We start from the raw sequence: 26,806 nt of genomic DNA on the forward strand, positions 1-26,806 counted from the left end.
CCACTAATAACCTAGTAAGAAAGGTCAATTGATGCATTTCCTTCTCACTCTTTCAAAGACACCATTTCCCTTCCCCTACCACAGCCCTCCTTTCAGTGGTCTTGAACAGAACAAACTGAAGAGATTAATTTTTTTCTTCCCTTGGTCTTTCTGCTGTTCAAGAACATATGGGACCCAAATCCTGTTAACAGGAAAAAAGATTTTTTTTTTTTTAATGGACTTTATAATTAAGGTGGCATATTGCTCTGTTGGAGTGTTGTAGGTGGCATGTGTAGTAAGCCTAAAATAAGGAGTCTCTTTCTTTAGTTGCCTTTAGTTGCCGGGATCTCCTTTGTTGGCTAGACACATCACTTGGGAGATACCACCCAGAGCCTTCTCCACAGCTGTCTGGGTGCCAGTCCCTGCTCTCACACTGTTATTTAAGGGCTGATTAGGAGGATCCCCATGCACATGAAGCTGGGCAGGGAGCAGACCCCAGGAGTGTTCATGTATTGACTGAAAATCCAGGCCACTGGGTTACACTTGAGATCCTTCTTGCATGTCGTCTTCCAACATATTAGTGGTGCACTTCCTTTGTGTGGAGTAAGCCATTTTTGGTTGATATTGCCTCTTGTGGGAGAGGGAAATTTAGACCCAGTCTCTCCCTATTCCAGCAAGAAAAAAAAACCCCAAACTGCACAAATCTTTCATGCCTGAAGGCAAGTATTCTGCCTCTTACACCATGTTAAAGCAGACCCTTGGTATTCCCTTAGAAAGAAGCTATAGCTGCATTTTGCGAGGACACTATGCTTGTAAAACAAGCTTGCTTTCTGGATCAGGCCATGCAGGGGCTGGAAACCAGGCAAAGTGGTGCCTGAACTGTAGCTGATGCGGGCAGGAGCTGTGTCTCCGGTGGCTGAGGGAAGAAATGTGATGGGAAGGAGCATCCTGCAGAGCTGGAGGTGCCCAAGGAATTTTCAGGCCAAAGGAGGCATTACTTAATGAATACATAAACTCCCAATCAGTGAGCACCCAACCCTGCAAGTGCCAAAAGCCAGATTTTTCATCTATATAGAAGGAAAATCCTGTAGTGCTATATCCACTTTTGGATATGGGTTTAAAGTTTTTCAAAGACCAGAGAGCTCAGCAGTGTTGCTCTTCCATTAAATCCATTTTGTAGGAGCCTGAGTAATACCAGCCTTGCTGACGGTAAGTTTGTGAAAGCAGTTCACATGCAAGTGTTGCCTCTGTGCATGTGCTGCCTCTGGGAAGATGATGGATTCTGTAATTCATGTCAAGAGGTCTGTGCGTCATTCTGCAAACAGAGATGATGCTTCAGATCAAATCAATAGAGTGCTCCTGAGGAGGAAACCGTCCAAACAGGATGCCCTCTGCATTTTAAAAACAAGCATTACAGCTAATACTGCTATACAGGTACTTACTGACAGCGTGCTGATAAGGGCATCTAATTTTAGAAACTTCCGTAGCTTTGCAGATGCTCTTTAGACAATCTCTGAGATTGGTGAGTATCTTTTACATACGGAGAGCTGGAACATAGTAGCGCAAGGTGCTCCCCAAGGAGGGGAACAAGGAAGTGTATGCTTAAGTGATGACAGAAATCTCCCTTCAGACTACACCAGCAAACAAAAGGCCTGCCCTTAACCTCTTGCTATTCAGGCAGCTTCTGCAGCTACACATAATGCAGATTTAGCCAAACCAGACAATGGGTGAATGAGGAAGATATAAGCACCTTGTCAAAAAATAACTTGGTTGCTTACCTTCAGATTTAATTTTTCTCGACTCTTTCTTCTTTCCCATCTCTAAACCAAGAGCACCGATCATCTAAATGAGTCTTTACTTATACTGCTTCTCTCAATCTTGATGCATCTTAATTTTAATTATGTTCTGTGGACTAAACAATATATTGTCAGTCTTAATGGTTTTGCACCTAAAGACCGTCTGTCCTTAAATATATACCAGAATGACTTTAGAAATAATGTTGTTTTCCTTTGGCAGCAGTCTGGAGATGCCTGTGTGCTTGATAAGCTTTATAGTGCTGCCCAGTACCATACTACAAGCATCTTAAGTTAGCTGAATAAATGCAGATTGATTCCAGTCTTTCAACATAGGAGAAAATCAGACCAGGAGGAAAAAGTAGTAATGAGAACAGGGCCTGCCGCTGCCTTAAGGGCATTGGCGGGACGGAGGGCTTATAGAGGCTGGAGGCTTCTCTCTTCCTAGAGCTGGAGGAAAGAGATGGGGAAAAATATGCTCCAAGTAAAGTCTCTCTGGCTCTGAAAAAAAATGAGGGCATTCTGCTTGTAATCTTCTCCCTGCCCGCCCAATCCTTTCTTTTTAAAACTCTAGCTCTTAGCTGGGCTGGGGGGGTGTCACTTTACACAAAGCTTACGCTTCCCCCGTGGCTTATTTGAGCGCAAGCGATGGGGCCTGACCAAGTTGCATCTCGCATCTTCAGAGCCAGGTTGGCATCGCTGGCTTTTAGGATTTGCTCTGTCCTTCTGTCTCACGCTGGGCTAATTTAGCCTCATCTTGGTAAATAAGAAAAAGGTCCTTATTCAACAGATTTGAGCTGGAGTGACTGCAGCTGTCGTCTGGCCTGTGCGCAAACCAATTTTGTTCATTCCCTCGCCTGGCAGGAAGCCTGCACCAGAATTGTGTCGGGACTAATCAGCATTAAACTGATGTCAGGAGGGCTGTGCCAGGCTGCCCTGTAGCAAGGCAAGAGCAACAAGGCTGTTCAGGAGGGATTAGCGTAAGTCCTGCCTGGGATGCGGCAGTGCAAGGAAAGGCACTGAAACTGTATGGAGTATTTTTCTTGGGCCTTCTTGTTGTGAAAGTCCCTAGCCAACTGCCAAAAAAAGTGGCTTCACAGTGAGAAATCGGCATGATTTGCTGTATGTGTCCATAAATATGAAAGCCAGGAGAAGGTGCAGTGTCCATGGAGCTGTAATATCCAGGAGATGCAGGTGGTGCCTTTGAGCATGCTGGGCTTTCCTCTCCTGGAGAGGCAAGGCAGGGGGGAATGAGTAAGTTCAGTGTGTGGTCTCCAGCCAAAAGATGATGCTAGTGATGCTGCTGCTAGTCGTATGTTATACAGTAATAGATGTGTTAGTACTAAACAGTATGAAGGCTCGGAGGTGGAAATATTTCTGAGAAAGACCTGAGGTTTGGCAAGGGATGATTCATAGCTCTAATGCCTCACAGTCTCCGTTTTCCTGCCTGGTATTCATACTGCAGGTTCAAGAGTGCCTCCTGGTTTGCACTGAAAGCATTAAATCAGACAGATCCCAACTTGGGCTTTTTGCTTCAAAGACGTCGAAATGTTGATGTCTGTCTTTGCTCTCCCCGCCTTACAGCTCTTGAATTGTCTTTGCAGTTTCTCATCTTGAAATTTATTTTTGTCTCACTCCTGAGCACCATGATTTAGCTTTGAAGTCAGCCCTGCTTTGGACCAGGTGACCTCCAGAGGTCCTTTCCGACCTGATTATTCTGATCCCCTCAATCTTGATCCCCCTGCTTTCACAGGTGCATGTTTTGGATGATCCTACGCCCAAAATTCTCCAGCTTCCTCTCCAACCTTGTTAGGGGTCCGTCTGTTTGTGTATCTGCTCAGCATTAGTCATCCCTTCTCTGACTGTAGCTGTTACAGTTCATTGTATAACCACATAAAATGGATATGCTCTTGTATTATCCACAGTGGGCGCAGCCATGCTCTAAATGCCTTTTCATCCTCCTCAACCTCTAGGTAGATCTGTGTCTGCCTAAATTTACACATCAAAACTGTTTTCTAGTACAAAGCTAAGCCTAAATGAACTTTTGAACCATGTCCCTGCCACATGTTAAGCATGTTTTCGTTGTTTGGGAAGCTCATTTAGGGGAAGCAAAGCAGACCTTCTGGTCTAAGATGCCACAATTAATTATAAGCTATGCAATGTAAGAAATCCTCCTCCTTGAGGAAAAATCATTAGCAACAAGCCTGTCTGAGATGAGTGAACAGAGACCCAGGAACAGAGCAGCTTTCTGAATGCTCTCATCACTAGAAAAATCCATCATGCGTCGGTGAAGAAGGGACCAAAGTCCCCAGCCTTGCCCTGTGCTTGCTCATACGTGAGATAGCTCTGGTGGGGATCTTGGCGGGACTCCGGCTGCTTTGGGCATGAGGGTGTGACAAGATACAGCGCTGTGTTACCAAAGCTTGTGTAAAGCCTGACCACCCTCTCCGCCGAGGTCTCCTCGCGCGGTGTCTGATGGCGTGGAGCATTTGGTGGGTGTGAGGTTACTGATGAGGCAGAAGAGTATCGTCTACCAGCAGTGCTTTCTGAAACACCGCTTTCCTAAAGGGAGGTGAAATGGTTTGGGGGATACTCTTAAGAGGGAGTAAAAGGTTAAACCGAAACAAACAAAAAAACCCCTAATTTTTTAAAAACTTGGTTTCCAGCTAGGCACTAACAGAAATGGATGGGCTTTCAAAGGAGCCTCCAGTGCACATCCTTGAATAGTCACTGAAATGGTTGGTCCCCACATGTGTGTGTGGAAAATATATATGAACCTCTCCGACTCTGGTATCTCCAATTTTTTTTTTTTTTTTTTTTTTTTTTTTTTTGTGGTGGTGTTTTGGGTTTTTTTTGCCAGTCCTGGGTGAGAGAAACCTGGCTGGTGTGGGAGCTCTGCCCCCACTGCAGGCGGGGAGGGCTGGGGAGAATCTGGTCCCTCATTGCTCTCGCCTCCCGCACTGCAAGGCAAACGGGACTGTTCCATGCAGAGCACGTCTCCTCTCGGGTTTCTCCTTTTCCTTTTTCCTAGTCATATTCTAGCAACATCTTACCTGCCATGTTCATGCTGATGATAGGTCTCATTCTTTCCCTGACAAAAGTGATCGAAAATAGTTGTTTAAAAGAGGGAAGGCCAGTAACAGAAACTAGATTTGCTGTAACCCAAACCCCCTTTTATCTTCTATCCTTAAAGACTGGTATTTTTTCCTAAACAAATTACCACTTTTTCAGACTCTCTATTAGTCTCTGGATCTTCAAAAGCAACTTTCCCAAATGCAGTGTTACACTTGGATTCTGGGAGCCTATTTTTCATATTTAATCATATGCAGTGTGCTCTGCTTGACAGCCAGTAGCTTCAGGCTGTTACTCTGAAATTGCCACCTCTTGCCATTTCTAATGCAAGAGGTTGTTCTTTTTAATTTAAGGCATTTGACAAGTTTGAGCCCCCTCCCTGTGGGAGCGCAGATGGCAGCTAAAGGGATGCTGGAACGATTTCACTCCTACCTTGGTGATGACAAACCAGGTTTCAGGAGAGAGCGGCAAGACTGTCTCTGCAGTTTGAACAGATCCCATGTCCCTGACAGACATGGAAGGGATTTGATGCTCCCTGTGATAGCTAGTGCTGTGGTCTGAGGACCTACGGGCTCACCCATTCTCTACTGCTTGATCGTTATGCCCAGGGCTCCCTTCCTGTCCAGATCTCGTGTTTCTTGATTTCTAATGCTCTTACGCAGCTTGCACATGTAATGTTAAACCAATCTCGTAGTTTTGTGAGGTTCTGGTTTCCCCCCCCAACTCCAAATGTCATGATTGTTTACTAAAAGGGGATTTTTGCATTTGGTGACCTTTTTGAAATTTTGAGAAGATGGGAGAGGAAACAACAGGTAGCATTTTTAAGACAGGAAAAGGTCTACCTTATAGACCAGAGAGGCAGCTTGATGTTCTAGATAGAGTTGAGGCTGTAAAGGAAGCACTAGATGAAACAAGGCTGAAATCCTGTTGAGTCTGTCTGCATCATGTCCCAGCGGGAAACACCCTTTTTCACGGTGCAGGTTACCCTGCAGCAACTCCTGAGCTGGTCCTGGAGGAGCTGGAGCAGCCTGCAGTGCACTGCTGCCTCTTCTGCCTCAGGGCATCCTGTGAGAAGCGCAGAGCGGCTCTGGTTGTCAGGGAATTAATTTTTCATCTTCGAGGAGAAGGGCTCTTCAGGAAAATTCAACCTGCTGCAGCTCCTTTCCCCATCTTAAGGACCATGTGTGGGTTTCAAGTTTTATGAGTACCCTGCTACTTAGGGTTCCTCATGAGATGGGGGAAAAAGCTGCTTAAAATGATATAATATTATAAAAAATACACACATGCATGTTTATGCTTCTTGCTGTAGTACATGACTATTGTATTGCCCAGCTTTCCTGTACTCTTTGTGAGCTAGATGGGCTGGTGCTTAGAAGTTCATTTTGTAGACGTGCAGCTCATTTTTTCAGTTTTTGAGACATTGTGGTTTTTGCTGGACTTTGAATGTATTCCCTTGTTCTGGGTAGTAGTGCCAGCATGTGCGGTCCTCATTCCTCCTGCTCTCCTTCACCTACTATTTCCCACTCTCCTACAGTTTTTGTACAGATGTGATGAACTGGGTGGAAAGACAAATCCAGCTGTGGGGTGGAAAGCAGCGCTTTCCCCTCTGTTCTTCATCCCTCCATCCCTCTCCCAGGTATCCTTCAGCTGGCTGAGCTCACCCATGCGGTTCCCCGTTGGAAATGCCTGAGCTGGTGAACCAAAAGCTTGGATGCAGGGCTGGAAATAAGGAGAGGTGAGAGGAGAAGCCGGGAGCTGCTTGCACTGACCGAAGCATTGCTGCCGCTGCTGGGTGTCTGCGGCTTCACGGAGCACCTGCCCCGTGGGCTGCCAGCCTGTGGCTCGCCAAAGGCCGTGCGGCAGACGAGTAGCAATGACCAAGTTACAACCTGGGAATTGTGTGGGGCTCAGGTGACACAGGCTTGATGTTAAGAAATAATTCATTGCAGCTTTTTTCTAGGGTAGCCACTGAGGTTAAAGCTGCAAAGGAACTTATGCAATTTTCTACACCCCCCCATCCCCCTTTCTGATAATTGCAGGTGTAGATTGTTCTTAGAAGCCACTGCAGAAGGTTTCTGTTGGGTACCTTTGAAAAACTTTGTTATTTTGTGATTGGAAAACACTTCTGCTGTAGCTTGCTTACTGAACTACGATCACATAGGATACGATCTTTCTCAAAAGAGCACAATTTCAAAAATGTTAAGTAAAAGAAAGGTTAAGGAAAGGGAAAAGCTGACCTTCTGTCAGGACAGAACATGTATTGAAATAAGTGCTTTTGCTTCTACAGGTTGACACAAGGTTGTGATTAAATGCATTTTCAAAGCAAAAACTAAAAAGGCTTAGGAAACATAAGTTATTTTAGACAATGTTGATTGCATGGCTTCTTCGACATGCCCTGACAGTTCAGGGAGATGAAGCAATGTTGTCGTTTGCCTAAGAAAGTGCAAACCTCTGTCAGAGAATCCACCTGGGTGACTATTGCAGAGTCATGTGGGTCCGTGTGTGATCATTCGGGTTGGGCGACTGTACTTTGATCTAAACATGAGAAGGAGCTGTACCCATATAGGGCTCGGGTTTTGCTGCCATTAAGTCAGCTGCTCAAGATCTACCCCTGCAGACTGCATCAAAATCCATCATCTCTTTAGACATGGAAGAAGCGATGGAGAGGTGGGAAGGTGATGTGGGATAGTGCTGTTGCAGGATCATTACAAGGGCATCCTCCACCCTTGCTGCAAAGTGGAAAGTGTTGCTGACCTGAATGAAACAGGGCTCAGCGCTAACCTGCTTTGTTGGAAAGCACCAGTATAAGAAAAGGAGCAGGAAAGGTGAGGGAGATACCTGGATAAACACGCCAAAGAGTTCAGGTCTTTGGGATAGGTGGCAAAAGGATGTTTCTTTGGGAAAGGATTAATTTGGGAAGGGGTTAACCAGAAGCACCACCAGAACTGGTACTGCACTAATTTTATAGCGGATTTAAAATACCTGCTTCCTCAGGGTGTTTATAAATTGATACTCTGATGCTATGAAATACAGATTCAGGTTGAAGTTTCGTATTTCTGTATTAAATAAGTCACATTCAGGTTGTTACATTGGTATAAACACAGAATAAACCTTGCTGAATTCAAAGCCTGGGGTGGAGTCCTACTTTAACAAGCAGCCTTCTTCAGAGGCAAAAGGAGTGTATTTTTGAAGCTTTGTTGTTTTGGCTTATAAATAAGCTTAGCTAGAAGTTTTAATGTTGTGTAATTCTTTCATGACCCTTGAATTTGCAGCTGTAGGATGTATGTGAGTGCTCAGATCCCTTTAATCTGGTGTATATACATACTCTTTGATTTCAAAGGGGAATGCTGTTCCCCACATGCATCGCCTGTTCTTCTGACAACTTGGAGACTAGCCCCGTTGGACTGATCCTCTGGATACGTGTGAAGCCCTTGAAATATTCATTATAGTCTGTGGTAGTCTGATATTGGTGAATCATCTTACAGTCCTTTACAAGAAGGTATTTTTTTCAGCCTGATAATAAAACTGCAGGCTTTAGTTAAGCAAATATCCAGTAATAGTTGTGCTCAGCTACCTTCTGCTTAGCTTATTGCTAACAGCTGTGTAACTGCTGAGATCTGCATCATTTATTGTCACAAATATTTATAGTTTGGGTCTTTCCTCTTGTGTGTGCTTCCTATGTAAGTATCAAAAAAAAATTTGTTTCCTTAATGTAAATATTTAATCCAACACACAGAGACCTGTTAAACTTTGGATTGAGGAGGTACCCATCAGGGATGCTCTCGGTGTATTTGCATGTTGCAGAATAAATCACCAGAAACCTGTCAAACCCCAAAGAGATATGCAAATGCCTGCGTCTCTTTAATCTGGCGTGTGTGTATCCTGTCTGATTTGAGATGGGAGTTCTAATCCTGTGGGAGCGATGCAGGAACTCCTGATGCTACGGCAGCGCTGCGAGAAATTACGAGCCAGCTGGTGTCCAGGTTTGAGGACCGTCTCTGTTGTTGCTCAGGCCATTTTGTGAAGCTGGGAAGAGCCCCAGGTGCAGGGGGCAGCTTTTGAATCTGTAACGGAGTGTTCCTGCCAGTCCCCTCTCTTTGGGAGAGAGGGAGCACGCACATATATATGGTTGTGAATACATTATACATGTGCTCTCTCTTACATAGAATAATGCTCTTTAGTTGGTAGGCTTATGTTTTGTAGGGAATGTGAGTGGGGGTACTATTGAAACCCATCGTTAAAGCACCATAAACGATAATCTCCTGTCTTGATTTGAAAGAATAACAACTTCTTTCTCCATGCAAAATGATTATGCTCTTGTTTTCTGTAATTGGGTGCTCAATGTCCCACATTGTCACACCAAGACACCATCGTTTTCAGAGTCGTGTTGCTATACCCATACATTTTGCTAATTCTGTTTCCTTTTGCATGCACTTTCCTCTCTTTATTAGACTTCCCAGACCTTAGTATACTCACAGAGACTGTAGGTACTACAGCGTGTTCAGCTGTGATGCAGCCCGTGCCTAATCCAGCCTTGCTCTGCTCAGTATGAAATACTCCGTTTCTAATGTATGCTGGAACAGTTACGGAGGTCTCCAAAACAGCATGGTATGGCTTGCTCCATTACACGAAGTATTCTATTTAACTCCACAAAATTCCCCTTTATGCGAAAGGAAAATGTAAAATATGATAATAGAACTCCTGTTGGCTTTGCATGAGATGTGTGCAATGACCAAGAAGGCTCTTGTGTCTGGGGTGGCTCTAAATGGTTTGTTCTGGAATTAGCCTCTCTGTAGTCGGTGACAACTCACGCTTATTTAAAAACGAGAGCAGCCATTACGTGCCTTCTACTTATGTATTCTTAATGTGCCAATCAACCTGGGATCCAGGCACTAAAAGATTAGTGGATTAGTGGTAGAGAGGAAACACTTGCTTAAATGCCAGGTAATTTTAGGGTTATTTAGATCTCTGTTCTCTGCTGCTTCCATCTCTACTAGCAGGGCACTAAAATAGCAGGCAAAATATGCACTTGGGGTGAAAGTGGACTTCAATTTCTTACTCACCTTTTTGTGCATGTCTCCAGCTCCTCTTTCAGAGTCCCACCAGCTCTTTTCAACCCTGTTTCAGGCCAGGAAATGTGCCTTGTTCCTTTTTGTGGCTCTCTACGGTCTTTTTATCTTCAGGGTCTAAAAACATCCCAGAAACGTTTATTGTTTTTATATGGGTATCTACTGCTCTGCAGAGGGCTTTTTACTGGAGTGGCAGTGGAAATTTGAGGGGAGAAGGAGTAAGACACTGGTTTTCATTGCTGGGCTTTGGCAAAGGAGATACTTTTAAGATACAGACCCCTTTGCACTGACCCTTTTTGCCTGTTTTGTGGGACTTCACCTGTGTTCTTTAAGAGATCTTGTTGATGACAGTGGAAGGTGTATCCTGGGGTTTAAGGCTGGGTTGTTGGGAGAGCAGGCAACCCCAAAATACACTGGAGATTAAACTTCATAGAAGCCTTGAAGTGGTATTTTTGGGGTGCACAAAGGTTAGGAATGCACCTGCAGAATCGCCTCCATTTTCAGATGTCTGTGGGACAAGGGAAGAAAGGGTCTGAGGTGCAAGGGCATTTGCAAGCTGAAACCAGAGACAATTATTTTTCTGGCCTTCTCAATGGAGATCCACCTTTACAAAGATGCCTTGGCACCTAATAGTCCCCAGGGCGTTAAGGGAAGCCAAAGGATTTCGTTTCTGGGCTCCCCTTTGTAGGGATCTAAACTAAATCTAGAGGCATGGTAGAAACACTGCTGTGCTTTCAGTTTTCCATCTGGAATCTAGTTTGGATGCAGAAATTAGTATTGATCCACGCCTTTGGATTTGAATCCTGACACTTTACTGTGGCGTGGTGATTGAGTCCTGGTTTCAGTTTTCTGTATTTTCAGTAGACTTGGAAACTGGCCACAAAATGGTCAGCAGTGATAAAGCACACATCTGGTTGTTTATGCTTTGTCTGAAATGTATAGAGCTCTGCTGCAATGAAAAAAACTAAAGCTGTATCTAACTAGCCATGGTTTACTTAAAGTTTACTTAAGCGTAGAGAATATTTTTCATGTGGCTTAGATGTGCAATTACTGTGCACTGATAGCTTCTTAATGATCCCTTCTGTAAACTCACTGGCAGCAGCCTGATCTTCAGTTTCTAAATGCAGGTGGTGTTGACAAAGACATGTAGGTTCTTGCAAAGATGTTTGTGGCGGAAGAGGTATTGTAACTGAATAGTTACAAGAACTGATCTTTCTTTCAATATGATGATATTTTTGCCTCTTAACAATGTTCTAACACTTTTAGTTGACAAAATTCTATTGTTGTTTTTTTCAAGAGCTAATCAGAACTGCATCATCCAGCATGTCGTATAAATGTCTTGTTCCTTCAGTGGCAGGTTTGCCCACAGTAGAAGCATTTGCAGCAATATGCTATCTCCAATTATTGTAGTACACCTGGGTTGAAGCATCTGAGAGCAATCTCCAAAATGAAATGGTTTCTCAGGTAGCTCTTAAGTGGAAATATCAGCTCGAAGGGCCAATACGGCTGTGTGGGCAGCGGATCCTCATCTGCCCGCATCTTCATTCCTGCTCACCACTATTTTCCATCTGGGAGCTCTGGTAACTTCAAACCTTGCCTGTGGGTGCTTGTGACTTTTCAGTGTGTGGAAAGTTTTTGTCTTTTCTTTTTCTAAAAGGGTTCAGTTGTTGAAAACTGGCGGAAGACCGGCTCTTGGGAGACTGTCATAAGGACAATTAATTGTTGGCAGAAGCTTAAACAGCAGTTTCTCAAAACCCCCTAAACTAAATCGGTTTGTGCTACACAAGGGAGTGTTTCTACTTCATGCCAATGAAAGAGCTTTCCTGACTACAAGAAGCAAAGTTCTTTCTTTGCTGGACCCCCTTCCCATCAAAACCACATACAACTAAGTTTTCATAAAGCTTAGCAGCTGCAGCTTTGACAGGCAAGCATTGCCTTGCTGTGACCCTTTGCTTGTAAAGGGTTTGCAAAAAAGGTAACTCAGTACAGTGAGGAGCTAATTCTGGGTCCACGCTCTCTAAATCCACCTCTTGCCCCACTGATAAAACCAGTTGTCTAAACCTTGCAGGTGTGGGCCAGCTCTTCAAGGAGTGTGAAAAGGTTGTCCCTGCCCAGGCTGTTTTAAGTTGCCAGCTTGAGTGCCACTGTTGGGTTGTGGATTGTGCTGTTTGAAGAAGAAAAATCTTCAGAAACTGGGAATAGCTTCCTTCTGGAGAGTGCTGATGGATGTAGAAGACAGTTTTGCAGGCTGGGTTCTGTGTGGCCGATAAAAACAACCACGAGTACTTTGTATCCTCTTTGTGGCTCAGCACATCAAGGGACAGCCCTTGGGGACATCAGAAAGCAAGGGCTTCCTTTAAACCAGAAGAGTCTGTTGCCCAGTGTAACAGTGCTACGTCCAGGGAACCGAGGCCTCAAGCTTCTGCAAGTTGAGGGCAAAAAGGAGGCCGCCAAAAAGCAAAATCCTGAATCAGGCGTAGCTGACTATTCGAGCTGCAGGACAGGCATCTTCGTGCTCTGTTTATGTCAAAGTTGATTAGTGCTGAAAATGGTCCAGGCCAAATTAAGCTTCTTTCTTTTCTTGTACTGATTTGCAAACCGAGCTTAATTACAGTGGCAGAAGGTGATATCAGTGAATTTATTCACACTCTGCTGTTGTGTAAACGCAGCTTTGGTGAAACTGCTTCTAGCTTCAAGTAACAAAACACCTGAAACTTGCCATCCTGATGAGTCAAGGGGGACTAATAGCGCTGCATGATATTATGTGCATTGCGGAGTGGTTTAAAAAAATCTGTCTCAATACAGGCCAGTTTAAAAGATAACTGAATGTACTGTAATTATAAAAATAAAGAATGAAAATAAAGCTGCTTGTTCTTGTACTAAAAAAGCCCCAAAGCAAAATTTACTGAAGAATTCCCCTTTCTTTCCTGCATTCTTGCACACAAACCTGAACAGTAGTGGTACAAGGATTTTTAGGATGACACGTTCTGTTTGTTCGTGGGGGGTTTTTTTCTTCCCTTTTCTCATCTCCAGAAATACCAACTGTAATAAAGCAGATCTTAAGACAAGACTTGTGTTACCTCTGTCCGAGGGGAGTAGAGGAGAAAACCTGCTTTAAGATTCATTTGAATTGAAAATGATGTTTGTATGTTTCCAAAACCAGTCTGAGAATGTGGCATCATGTTTTAACACAGAAATCAGGTACATTTGAACTTGATCCTGCCCTTGTAAATGAGTAGAAGGCGCAAGCGTGAAAGGAGTCCTGTGCAAAAGGCATGACTGGATACCTCATTCTGCATTCAGTCCATGGAGGGAGGTGAACATGTGAAACGGGTGTTGCACTGAGTAGGAAACCGTCCAAGCTTCACAGAGGATGTGATGGCACCTAAAAATGCTTTTTCTTCCTTGGTGGTTCAGCCTAAGCCTGCAGGCAGGTGCCTCTTGCTCCAAAGCCAGGGATCCCCTCGCCGTACGGGCTTTGGCATCCTGCTGTGTTTAAGGACCTGAGCTGGTCTCTCACTCTTGCTTGAACATTTTTTTGCTCTGCCATCGTTAATGTTCTTCTGGGAACTGAGAGATGGATTTCAGACCCTTCGGTTTCTTATGGTTGCGTATATTACTCACTTGCTATGTAACTAACTGAAAGGTTAGCAGGCAATTTAAGAATAATGATGTATGAAACTTGAATTTAAATGAACTTTTAATTATTGCTCAAATTGTTTTCTCTATTAGTAAAAATGCTCCTTCTTTCCATATCAAGCATTCAAAATGAACAGCAGATTTGAATATAAAAATGCAGTAAAAAAAGAAAATATGCCACTTGCTGTATATAAATAGGATAGACCAAGGACCTCTGGGGTGTGCTCTCTGCATACTGCCCCGCAGTGGATCAGGAGCCCGGGCGCCCATGCTTGGAAAGGCAGTGTGGCAGCACGACCAGAATGAGTGAATTCCACACACCTTGATTTCTAGAGAAAATAAAGGCCTGAGGTGTAAATAATTCCCTATATCTATAAGTACAGGTCCAGTTTTATACCCGCTCCACTGTTTCCTCCTAATCCGTTCCAGCCTTTGGGGACAGACCCCAAGGTAATCGTGCAGGAGTACTGTGCCACTGGTACCTGTTTATTAAACTCCCACCACCACCACACTGCAAAAAATCACCCAAACTGACATAATTTAATCTATGACTTTTTGGATTTGACAAGATTATGATGCAATTTTGTGCAAAAGGGATGGCGTAATTCATACTTGTTTGCTGGTATAGTGGGGTGTTTGGTCTGTTGGCAGCTGGGACTGGGGCTATTTTAAGAAGCTGACAGTGTTGGTGCTGTATAATGTTACTCTGTAGGCAGAGAGCAAGTATTTTAATCAAGGTCAGAAGGAAGGGATGATGGCAAACTAAACTGCTCGTGTTAGTTTTTAGCCTTTTTCTCTTTATTTAGACTTGTGCAATAACCCTTAGGTGAACAAATCTCCTTTTTAAAAGGATTGTTGAAATACTGAGCCTTTTCTAAGTGTAATTAGTTTGTGGCAATAGTCATATTCCATTACATTGTGTTTGTATAAAGAATTAGGCTGTACAACAGTGTTCGTAGCTCTGTATTTGTATCGCTGGTGTCAATGATCTTCTGCGATTTGACTTCTTCTGCAGGAGTTTACTTAACTTCTGTGACTGTTTAGCCATAGGATTGATGATGATAAACGGTCAAAATACTGAAACGGGTAGCAAAACCACAACCTGTCCTGGCACATCAGGCTATGCATCCCTTCACCAGCTGTTACGTCTTTCCTTTCTGCTTTTCCTATTGCAGAGGTGGTGGCTAAGTCTGTGGAAGCTCGGTGCCAAATTCCCTTTGAATGATAAAGTTGTAAAGGACTTTTGGGGAGAGCTGTGAGGGCAGCCTGGCAGAGGGGCTTGTAAAGGCACTGTGGGTATGGGGTAGTCGCCAGCTTTGGCTCATTGCTGTTAACCAGGAGAGTTTGGAGTCCTGATTGTGGCAGAGATTATGCTTTTCTGGACCAAGTTATTAAATGAATGCTCTGACAATGTGTTGCCAGAAAATCAGTAGGCAATCGTTTGTTTTGTTTCCTTTAATTTAAATATTTATGCTACTTTTTAGTTCAAACAGCTCAAAAGTAGAATGAAATAGCTTAAGACACCTGGAGTGGAAAAACATTGACCTGCAGACTTGAATATGGGTTACCTACAGGTGCCTCCTAAAGAAACGAGAAAATTATCCTAAAATACAAATTCAAATCTAAAAATCTTTATTGAAAGAGCTTCTGTGCCCTCTGCCAAAGGGCTGCCTTCCCAGAAAATACAGCCTTGGCAGAATTATCTGGATCCTCTGAACTGGTGCCTAGATTAACAGCTCAAGTAGGAGGCCATGGTGGAAATACTCTGAATTTACACCTAGAAACTGAATGACCAGAGAGGTCAATGGTATTGCAGCTTTAATATACACTCCGGGTTTATAAAAATAGATTTAACTCGAGGAGGATTGCGTAATGCCTTTGCGTAGCATATGAATGGGACTTTTTTGACGAAGGAATGCCATGGTGTTTGTGAAAACATTTTTGTTTTTCTGCAGGAGATGAGCAAACCAGTTGGAAGACACCCCAGTTAGACATGCCAGCAGGAAGCTCTTCCATTACCAGTGCCTATTGGGGTAGCTGTTACTGGAAGAGATTAAAATTGTTCATCCAAGTTATAAACATAGCTTATTTATTCAAATCTTTGTCTAAAAACACCCTGTTATGATACAGAAATGAGGAGCAGAACTATTGGGTAACTTCAGAAAGTCCTGAAAATGGCATGCAGTACAGCATTGAAGGTGTAACAACATGGCTAACAGTATTATACTAAAGAAAACCTCTTGGGTTTAGTTCAACACCAGTTAAAGAACTGTTGGTTTTCCCCCCTGAGTTTCACAGGCTCTGGAACGGCTCAATATATGAACAAAGCTGTCTTTCATAATAGGGAAGCTGTACAGCAGCATGCTGTTTGAAGTACTGAGAATTTAATCTTGTTACTAATTTTGACAAGTATTTCTACAATGTCTGTCAATGCATTCGACACCTTTATAGTAATACAGTCGTGGAGGGTTTTATTTATCACATGGATTTACCCTTTGACAGTAGTGGGGGGAAAAGAGGTTGCAAGGGGGGAGTGTTTTAATGTCTGCTTCACATTTTTCCCTTCCCCAGTACATTTGTATATCTTTTCATTTTGTTCATACTTGCTTTTTTTATCTCTGTTTGTTATGTTGTGTAGTCTTGTACAAATGGCTAGAAGCAGATCTCCATGGCAAGAGCTCTGATACTGCAGACAAAACCTCAGGTAAAGAGGCATTAAGGACAAAACAATCACCAGGCCCTCTCTCTCTCTTTATTTTCTGTCTTCCAACTCCCCTTGAATCAAATTAAGGGTCAGAGTTTAAAAACAAAACCAAAAATCCTCAACTTTTTCATTCTTTCACCAAATTTAAATCAATAGCTGATAAATTTTAGTCTTTTTCTTGAAGCTCTCTTGGCAGATGTGCTTCCTCTCTCCAACGAAATGCCACTAGTGGTGTCAGGTATATTGGTGGACATACAAATTGCTAGATCTTATTGTGCTTGGTAAAGACTGAACAGTATCTTGCGTGAGGCTGTATTAGAGGATACTTACCAAGAAATCTGACTGGGCTTAGTTAAGTAGATTTGTGGACGAAGGGTACTGAAAGGTCCAGCTCCACCAATTTCTGCTACAGAGACCCAAAGGTTCCTGACACCTCAAGGAAGCATGTTTTGCAGTCTAGATTTAAAGAGCAATATTAGTGAGGTCCACTCAGACACCCCAGAAAAAAGCCAAATCACGTAGATGTATTGATAGGGTACACAACCCACGAGGGCTTCCTGCTTAAATATGATCCATCAATTCCTGTACATGTTGACATGCAAGAGGCAGGTTAGACCCTGTTCACCCCTCCTGCCCGCCAAAAAAGCCACCACCATCTTACAGACAACTCAGACTTTAAAATTTTGGAATGAAAACTGTTTTGTCTGCCTTGTCCCAGTCCTCCCTTTGATATCATTTCCCTCCTCTGCTGTAAGATTATGAGAGCATGTGGTCAGAAATAATGCCTTTGAGTTAATGTCCTTGAACACTGACTAGCCTACCACTGCCGCTTTGGTGTCATGGTGAGGCACAGAAGAAAAGCAGCAGAGCACAATTTCTGCACTACTTAAACTAACCATCTCCTGAACCTGACAATTAACAGCTTAGTTGCTCCCCAGCCAAGCACTATTCCTGTCCTCACGTTGTTTCTCTCACTCGCTCATTGTACATCACTTGCTTCTCGTGCAGGGTCATCCAGTTATCCAATGCTTAACAAAGTTCTGTTTGCAGGGAAAGAACATAGCTGGATGTGCTGAACACTTTTAATTAGAAATAGCTATCAAGGAGGCTGTCACCATGAGGTGCAGTACTGTGCATAGTCATGCTCCCAGTATGTTCCTCTAAAGGAATAAAAGATATTTTTATTTCTGTGGTCACAAGCATTCTTGTCTATGTTCTGGAGCTTGGAAGGAGCGACAGACAGCTCGCGTTCCCTGGACCAGAGGGTGTGGGTGGAGGATGCCTCTGCCTATTTAGTACGTATTTTTGTATGCCTCCGTAGCTGTGATGATTAAAACAGATCTTAAACCTTAAAATCGCTAAATTTTTAAATATGATCACTCATATGAAAGCCATCAGGACTGACAACCTCACAACTGTAGCTGCATTTCCCTAGTAATTTTATCCTTCATCCAAAACACAGAAGATGCTTCTTCTCTAATTTTGAGAAATCTTTTCATTTTGAAATTAAATTAGCATGTTTTTTCTTGATCTAGCACCCATCACTTTACCATTTCCTTTTAATTTGAAACTAAAGGTCCCTTTAAAAAGGAGTGCCTTTAAGGGAAAGTGCAAGTTGTTCAAAAGTTACATAGGATGTAGTATCTGATTGAAATGGAACTTGAATCTGACACATTTTACACAATTTTGAAAAATACTTGAATTTTTTTTTTAAATATCCTGAAAGCAAAAGGAGTCCATTCAAAACCAAATTTTTAATTTGCCTCTGAGAGGCAGCTTACCCTATGAGATGTGCTGTTTGCATGAATCGGTACCACGCATCAAATACGATGTTTCTGTCTGTATTCAGAGCACTGTTATCTGGCCATTAATATTTTAGAATATGGATTCAATTCGCATTTGATACTTGCTTCATTTTTAGTGTGCCTTGCTAATCCTGTTTGGGAAGTTAGCAAGCAAACACTTAAAAGCATATAGTAGATTTAATGAAAATTCACCGTTTGCCTAGAATAACAGCTAAACAAATTTTATCTGCCACGTGTGACTCAGCAGCTCAGAACTACCGACCCTGAGAGTTGGTAGTATCAGGTACCCTTCGGTCCAGATCCCTTCCCTCATGTTTGCCAAGAAGCTTTTGCTTCCTGCGGTTCTCTTCCAGCTGCTTGTCAGCGTGGAGCTGGCTGTCACGGTCCACGTCTCTCATCTCATTTTGGTGAGAGTCGGGGTGTTTCCTGCTAGTTTGGCTAAAGGATGACACTTCACCCTGACATGCGGGCTGCCTTCTGTCGTATCCTTGTACTGTTTCTTTCCTAAATTATGCATCTCCTTTAAAAGCTTACCCTGCCTGGCTTCCCAGGGGCAGCTTTGTGTGGAGGATGCGATGTTATTCCCTTTGATTGATTCACTCCAGTGTGGTTTCTTGGCTCTTTTCTTTTGTCTCATGATCACTGATTGAGAAAATTGTATTTTCTGTGTATGTGTTTTACCTTTAATTTCTATTCTTTTTAAAACCACCATAGTAGTAAAATGAAAACCCTGCAGGGACTCTGCAAAGGTAAGTTATCTGTGCCACTTACTTTCTTGGATAAAATGAATCCATGTTGTCAGCCTACTAGAACATTGTTACGCTGGGTTTGGAAAGCTGGATTTCTTAAAGCAAAACTTGTGCTTCATAAACAAAAGTTTTCACACCTCTCCGACACCTAAATGACTGCACGAGTATTTGCAGCAGCATACAAATTATTGGTCATTTCCAAATGCTGATTGAAACCCTCAGTTTTTCATGATTACAATGGTTTATTGGCAAATACACCTTGTTCCTCTCCACTGGTTCCAGATGCTGCCAGAATATTGCCCATCAAGATCGGGGGGTGGTTTATAGGGAAAACGAGACGAAGGATGTTCAATAACAAGAACAGCAAAAAATCAGGGCCTTCCCCACTCTTATATCCCCAGTGATAGAATTTTTGGTCTGACTTGGAAATAAGTACAGCTTCATCTGGTGGGGTTAGTTAGTAATTGAGCCACCAAACTAGGAGAGGAGGATATTTTCCCATGGAGAAGCCTTCCAGGATTGCTTCCCAAATCTCTCTGAGCAGTCTGATGTGCTTCCAGAGTCTGCCAGTGCCTCTGTAACGCCGAAGGACAGGTTAAAGGCAAGGCAGCACCTGGCACCATGCGGCAGCTGCCCTCTCTGCTCCACCACAAGCTTAGACTGTGCTGCAAAAACAGATAGGTAAAGCTACCACATATGTAACGCTCCACTTCAGGACGCATGTGGAAGTTATTTAGGTGAAAGCCGGGTGGTTTGCTGTCCCACTCAATCTAAGGGCACAGAGCCATGTCCCCTGAAATGCCACATGTCGTAGGTGTGCTACAAGTGGGGCTCACCCGAGCATGTCCAGCACGCAGGGAGCCCGGGTGAAGCCTGCCCCCATTTCTTTGGTGCCTGTAAGTGCGCACAAACGTTAGAAACAGTAAATGACATGATTAATGTGCATTGCTGCTGGACTCCCATTTACAGTTTTGTGCTAATACCAGATGATTAATCGATTTAGTTGTTGACTGTCATCACTGCAGGCTATTTTTCAAGCAAAAGGTGTTTTTAAAACACCCGTACAACGTAGATTGGAAAAGTGGCCCCCAAAAAACCTGCGAGGGGCTCCACTGGTGGGTGAACTGCAGAGGTGATGAGTGCCTCTGAACCACACAAATTACCCAGTTAGCATCAATCAGGTTACGTTAATGTTTTTTGGTTATGAAAAAGGAAACCTTTAAAGAAATTTGGACTCCCGCAATGACTTTCTGTTAGCAGTGGAGAACTTAATGAAGTCATCCAGATGCTCTTCAAACTTTTAGTAGAAGCAACCAAAGAAATTCAGCATCAAATAGCTGCCTTTCTGCTAATTCACTGTTGTAAGGTAAAGTATGTCAGATGTGAAGATTGAAGATCTAAATAGGAAATAACTTCATGCATATTTAGTTGATTATGCAAGCACATTAATTACTGTTTGATACTAAGAATTAAAAATGTTGCCAAGTATGTTTAAGTGCATACCTGGAGAGAGAATTTTTACTGGCTTTGCTTGTTGGGATTTTTATTTTGTGAAACGTCAGAAATCAGTGGATGACACTATATCTTTATTTCAAATGCCTCTTTCAAAGAACTTCTGGGCCAAAATAAGAGGTTATTCTGCTGCCATGTTCTGTAATAGAGTAATGGTCTCTGGTTTTGTGTACTTCAGTCTGAGCTTTGTAACCGAGCATGGAGAGGATCTTCATAGAGCTTGTGCTCTGGACTGCCATAGCAGCTGGTGGCAAGTCTGGTCCAACTTGGCAGATGTGATGAGCTAATCAGCTAAACCCCAACATGTCTCTTAATTTGATCCAGTTTAGCTGATACCTTCAGTTTTCTTTATTTCTGTGATGCATACGCTTTTGCTGGATTTCTGGTTTGCCTTGAGCAATTCCAGAAGCAGGCTGGATTCCCCTGCCAGAGCTCCTCACATCTTACCACTTGCATTTATCCTGCCCCAGGAAATATGGCTGCAGCGTTGCATCATCTTGGACCTTTTCTCCTCTGAAGTACAAAATATCCTTGTAGAAGCTTATTTGCTTTTCTCCTTCCCCCATGGTTATCCACCAAAATCAATGAGACAGACATAATAGTAGAAAATATAATGCTGCAGTGTGTCTAAATAATGTGTTAAAAATGAGCCACTGTATAAAAATACCCGTATCCTTAAAAATCCCAGAGATCTCTTGGGAAGGAAAAGATTTTTAAACCCGTTCTCTGAATGCATTTGAAAGCAAGTGCTGTCAGAAGAGCTGGCTAGCTCTCCTCCACCTGGCTCCCCAGCTCACTCAGCACAGCAGCTCTTGCAACGGGGTGAGGTGCAGTCCCAGCACAGCTGACTCGCGCGTCTCGAGGAATTTCCACCTGCCTACACACATCCTTGTGGAGGGGAGCTCCAGCATAAGCCTCCGCTTCCCCTTCCCAACCAAGTGGGCGGCTGGCATTGGTGTAAGAAATGCCTGACCTTCGCCTCCTCTTCCTCCACCTGCCTCTGTTGTGCAGGTGCCGCTGCGATGGCCCTGGCACTGCAGCCCCTGAGAGACAGTGCGGGTTCTGCCCTCTACGTTGAAGGTGTGTTAAGGGTTTCATACAGCAAATGGTTTTCAACCCTCCTAAAACTTTGCCTGGAAAACTTTTACCTTGTGAATTGCAACTGTGTTTTTCTCCGTTATCTTGTGTTCCCCTCAATTATCTGCAGACCCTAAGTTCTGCCAGGCAAAGGCTGAGAAGCTCTGCCTTCAGGTATCAATTTGTACGGAAATTTCCTTGGATTAATTCACTCTGAGCCAAATGATTGTGTAGACTGTGCTTCTCAAGGAGCAAAGGGCACGTGCCAAATGGCTGTGACCTCAGAAACCTTCAGGTAACTGCCAAATTGTCAATTTTGCAACATCACTCGGAGGCTGCTAGCTGCATGAAGGTTGAATTGTCATATGTAATTCAGCAAGCACAAATCATACCCGCAGTCCATGTTGCCTTCAGAGAGGGGTTAGTGAGGTTAGTGACTTGTAGTTTAACTTTTCTGCAGGAACGGTGGATTGCCTTTAGAGCTTGCCAAGCGATTGAATATTTTTTCATCCAAAATAACCTCTCATTAAAAACATTAATGAAATATTGCCTCTGTCTCTAAGTATAAAGAGAAATAATTTTATTTTTTTTAAAGAAAAGAAATCCAATTCTATTTCAGTAACATACTTTTAAAAGTATCTAGGTAACACTAAGAATTCCCAAAAGGCACCTCTGAGTGCAAAGTAAGGTTTGGCAAAAACATTTAACGTTGTAAACTCAAGGCTTTCATCCCATTCTCGCCTCTCAGGTGAGAAAGGAACTGAACAGGAAAGACCCACTTGTAGTCTTTAAAGCAAGAAGCCTGATATTAGTAACCTGATATCTGAGAAAAGTGTAGTAGATGGTAGTATAATGAATCGTTTTTAAGAACTTTTTATTTTGATTACTGTGTTGCATACTGTAGACTATCCAACGATGGAAACTCCATTAGCAATATTACCGTGAAATACACTATTTGTATGCTGATAACTGGATGCATTTCTGCTTGAAGTCTAATTTCAGTCTTCCTCTTTGCACTTGCTGTATTTTTTGTGTGGAAAAAGTCTGTCCTTGAAATTTGATGTAGAAAAAAATATGTTCAATCTTCACACAGGACTTGTGATATAAAAAAGATCTATAATGAAACCTTGAATAATATATAATAGCTGAGAGGTGCTCAAACTTTTTATTGACCATAAGACAGTTTCTAACAAACTTGAGGGAAAGTGCTCTTTCCACATCTAAGTAAAGCCATCTCTAGATATTCAAGCTATAGGGAAAGATGGAGAATTCAGCTGATTGCAGGGCCTTTTTCCATAAAACTCCAGCAGTAATTTTTCTCTTAATGATATATTTCCATGCGGTAAATACTGAGCCGGAAGCTGTGTTGCAACGGTAGTAAGATTTTGTGAGAAGGAGGGCAAGATCAGACTGAATGTGTACCTTTTCTGTTTCTCTTTTAAAAGTAATACATCTGTTGGGAGTGAAAATGCCCTTCAGATTTCACAAAAAAAACCCAAAGTGAAAGTAAGCTGCCCAGGCCAGCTCTCTCTGAAGCCGCACTTCTGTGACAAGTCATTATTTCTTCATTTGTTGCAGGAGAGAATTTCGACCAGAGTCCCTTAAGAAGAACCTTCAAGTCCAAAGTTTTGGCCCATTATCCTCAGAACATTGAGTGGAACCCCTTCGACCAGGATGCCGTCAACATGGTAGGTAGAGGATCTCTTTTCTCAAGCTGTTTTCTGTCAACTTCCAACTCTCAAGTGGTTCCTGGGTTGTTTACAACCAGCCGATGTGATGTGATGAACAAGGTGCTTCTGCTGGGACTAAGTGCATGCACTAGGCATGCTGGTTGAAAAGCTGTAGAGGAAGAGGTATTGTGAGAATACAGAATACTTTCAGGTGTAACAAAAGTAAAATACTGCATTTCCCTCATTAGTTCTAGTTAAGTGTACTGCATGATGAAACAAGTCTAACCACCAGCTCAGTGACTGGCTGAGAAGGGGTGTAGTCACCCAGGATGCATATCCACAGCTGGGAAGGAGGCAAACTAGGGAATTTTTAAGGTACTAATATCCATGTGAAATTTTTGAGTACAAAAAACCCTGATGCTGCATATAGCAAGGGAGAGAGGAATCTTTACAGAGAAGCTGGAGCTTACCTAAACCACGACTTTTGTTGGGTGGTCACTTCTAATGGCACCTCTGCACTAATGCATCTTCTATACATCTCTTTCCTCTCAGCTAAACTTGGTGTGAGTTTGTCTGTGTGGCTAAGTCCAATGAACAGGAGAGGGAGGAGAAGACAGTTGGGGGCGGTGACAACTAGACGGATGATCCACTGGAAATTTTCCCAAAGAGTTGATATTCAAAGGATGTTTCCAAAATCACCAAAGCACTTGTTAAGAACGTGTCCTGACAAAGACAACAGATTACTGGTATTTGAGCTTCCCAGTACAGAAAATGCTATTTGTTTTATAACTTAAAAGTAAACAGTTGTCGTAATAATAACGTTATTACAATAACATTATTACAATACATATTATGCAATATTACCGATACCAGCTGTTTTCAAAACTCTGTATTGGGTCTAACTCAAAATGGGAAAATTAGGGAACCCTTTCCCCCCAGCCTAGTTTAGATGTGCTTCACATTTGAGGAGGGTAGGACTACATACTAGCTACTTCAAACCAGAACTAACCTCAGTGTATGGTGCGGGTATGAAGTCAAGAGAATCTCCTGGCCCTTACTCTGATGGAGAAACAGGGAACACGTAAAAACCACAATAAAATGGCTTTTGTAAATGCAGTCTGAATTACATTTAGTTCACATTTGAAACTTCTCTGCAATCATGAAGGTGTAGAAATCTTCAAAGTTCATCTCAATTTCCCCTGAATTTTATTTTTTAGCATTATGCCAAATATTTAACATGAAAACCCAGGAGCTGGAAGTAGCAGTGATGCTGAGAGCTGATACTCTCCACTACACGTGCATAGAAAGGCAGAGATGAGCCTACTACCAATATCAGTCACTTTGCCCACTGACAGCTGGGGATTTCTGTCCTCTGCTTCCAAACGTGCATTGATGGAGACAGTGCGGTATTTGGGCAGGTCTCCACATCACTTTGCCTATACAGAAGGCATGAAGGACTCAGAACGATGCTTCATCAGCACAGTTAAGATGGTAATAACTCAACTACCAAGGCTACTTATGCCTTTTAGTTCTGCCTTTGAATTGGGAGTGTTCAGAGGAGAAGTGATGGGGGGTGTGCAGCAGGAATATGGCAGCAAGAGGTAATAGCTGGAACTGCTGCATTATTTGTCTCTCACATTACAGTTGAAAATATCTAGTATTCATGAAGTGCGATCATATTATCAGACAAAAATGGAATACCAAAACCAGCAAGAGACCTATTAAAATAAAATAATTGAACTGAGCTGCATTCAGCTGAAATCAAATAGCTGAAGAGCACATCTTTCATTGGTACTGTGTCTTGGAGGAAAAAAAGCATTTACTAACAGCAGCAGTATTTAATGGTCTTTTAAATCATCTTTTGGAAAACTTCTTTATTGTTTTGATCTGAAACATCATTTAAAGTAATATCCACCTCCACAGAATCCCTTGAGGCAATTATTGGCCTTTCTGATCTTGCCTTGCTGTATTAGTTCTGCCTATGTGTTTGCTTTATGTGAGCTTCCAGAAGCAATTTTCCTCAGAGAAGAAAATGCATAAATCCTTGAAGGTTAACTTGTGAGAACTCTGGCTTTGCTGGATGCCTAAGGAATTTCAATTGCCTTCTGAAACCATCCTGTCGCTTTAAAAATAACCCCCTGAAGTCCCAAGAAACCACTCTGCCTACGGGTCATGTTTTTTCTCCCTTTCAAAGTATATAGAGTTCTCTTTAATAGGGAAGTATTTCTTTCCCCCTCACTGCTTTTGTGATTATCCCTGCCTAATGTCACATACTGTCTTCCATGGCCATTCCGCAAGTAATGTGTTGTACCAAACTGAAGTTCTCAGTAGAGAGGAAAGTGACATTTTTAGGAAATAAACCTCCTGTTTTAGCCCTCTGGTTCATCAGGGTATATAAATCTTTGCCTGTATTTCTGAAGTCCAAGGAAGCATTGTCCGTTTAACGTGTCAAATACTGAAATAAAAGAATTAAAGGTTCCCCAGTGTAATTTGAAGGAGCAGGTTTTAATACAAACAAAAGCATCTTGCTCTCCACCCCCTCACCCACGGTGCAATTTGGGTATGGAGCTTGCTGCCGTGGCATGTTGTGAACTTGAAAAATATACAGGGGCTTAAAAAGTGAAATAAAGGATCTAATGGAGAGGAGGTGAACCGGTGATAATGGGCAGTGGTCTGGAGGGGACCTTTGGTTCAGAAATATCTGCAACTGGTGATGGCTGGGAGGAGGGAGAAGGGAGGGATTACAGTGTGTGTGTGCGTGTGTCCTGCTTCCGTGTTTACGAAAAGGGTATCTCCTACTCATCACTTCTAGAGATGGGGTGTGCATTAGTTGATATCTTTTTGTCTGTCTTTGTGCAACTTCCTTTTGTTTTTACAAACCATGTTGATTATAAGCCTTATTGCAAGTATGAGTTAATTCCACATTTTTCTGCTGATGGATATGTTTAAATATAAATAGGAAAGTGCTCTGAAAGCCAAAAATCCTGTCCTTTGGTCTATAATCTTGGATAGTTTTCTGTGTTTATACAAAGATGCAATAAAGGTGACCGACTGCCTTCTCGCCATTAGTCACCCAGCTTCACCAGCAGGCAAAGCTTTCCACCCCCCTAGCACGTCCCAAGCTGCTCTTCCCCAACACCCTCCTGGGGCTCTCATGTGACAAACACAGATGAGATGGGAAGTGATTAATGTCCGAGGCACTAAGATTAAAGTTTTCATGCATTAACTGCAAATTTGAAGCTTTCTGTATTGCTGGAAAATGAGCACAGGCCCTTCCTTTTGATCTTAGCTTCTTAAGTGACTCTTGGTCATTCCTCCCTGCCTCGGTGCTTTCCCATCTTCTTTCTTTCTCTGCCTTTTCCTGTGTCTTCTCGTAGGTCTAACGACAGCGGCAGTCTCTGTGCTGGGGTTTGCAGCCAGGGTCTTAAAATGTCAATATTCTGCATATGCTGGGCTGTGGCTGAAACTTAATAGATGGGTGTCCCTTTGTGTGTGTATACTCAGTATATAAAGGACGAGGGAATAATAATTAAGACTTGGAGGAAATTTATTTAATACAGCCTTCTGAAACTGTCTCAGCTGGTCTGAATTTCCTTGATATTTATCTGTTCTTGATTGTACTAGTACCTATAATTTGTTTATCCAGGCATTTTTCTGTAAAGTGAAGAAAATATAATCTTTGATAGTGTTGAGATTAAAACCTGTGATTTTGGCCTGATCGGATTTGATAAGGCTAT

General features: G+C 42.7%; 1 protein-coding gene across 3 annotated transcripts in view; it reads left to right on the top strand.

Moving 5' to 3' along the window:
- The window catches only part of DENND5B (DENN domain containing 5B), a 118,752-nt gene that overhangs the window by 32,063 nt on the left and 59,883 nt on the right, over nt 1-26,806 (top strand). For 2 of the 3 annotated variants that reach the window (XM_076340665.1, XM_076340674.1), the window contains exon 2: nt 22,978-23,087. In XM_076340665.1, the coding sequence (XP_076196780.1) occupies nt 22,978-23,087 (110 nt within the window). Of the gene's footprint in view, nt 1-16,190; nt 16,257-22,977; nt 23,088-26,806 lie in introns of all 3 variants that reach the window. The other variant, XM_076340660.1, reaches the window with a different exon arrangement.

Source organism: Aptenodytes patagonicus, chromosome 1 (genome assembly GCF_965638725.1).
Source record: "Aptenodytes patagonicus chromosome 1, bAptPat1.pri.cur, whole genome shotgun sequence".
Classification (NCBI taxonomy): domain Eukaryota; kingdom Metazoa; phylum Chordata; class Aves; order Sphenisciformes; family Spheniscidae; genus Aptenodytes; species Aptenodytes patagonicus.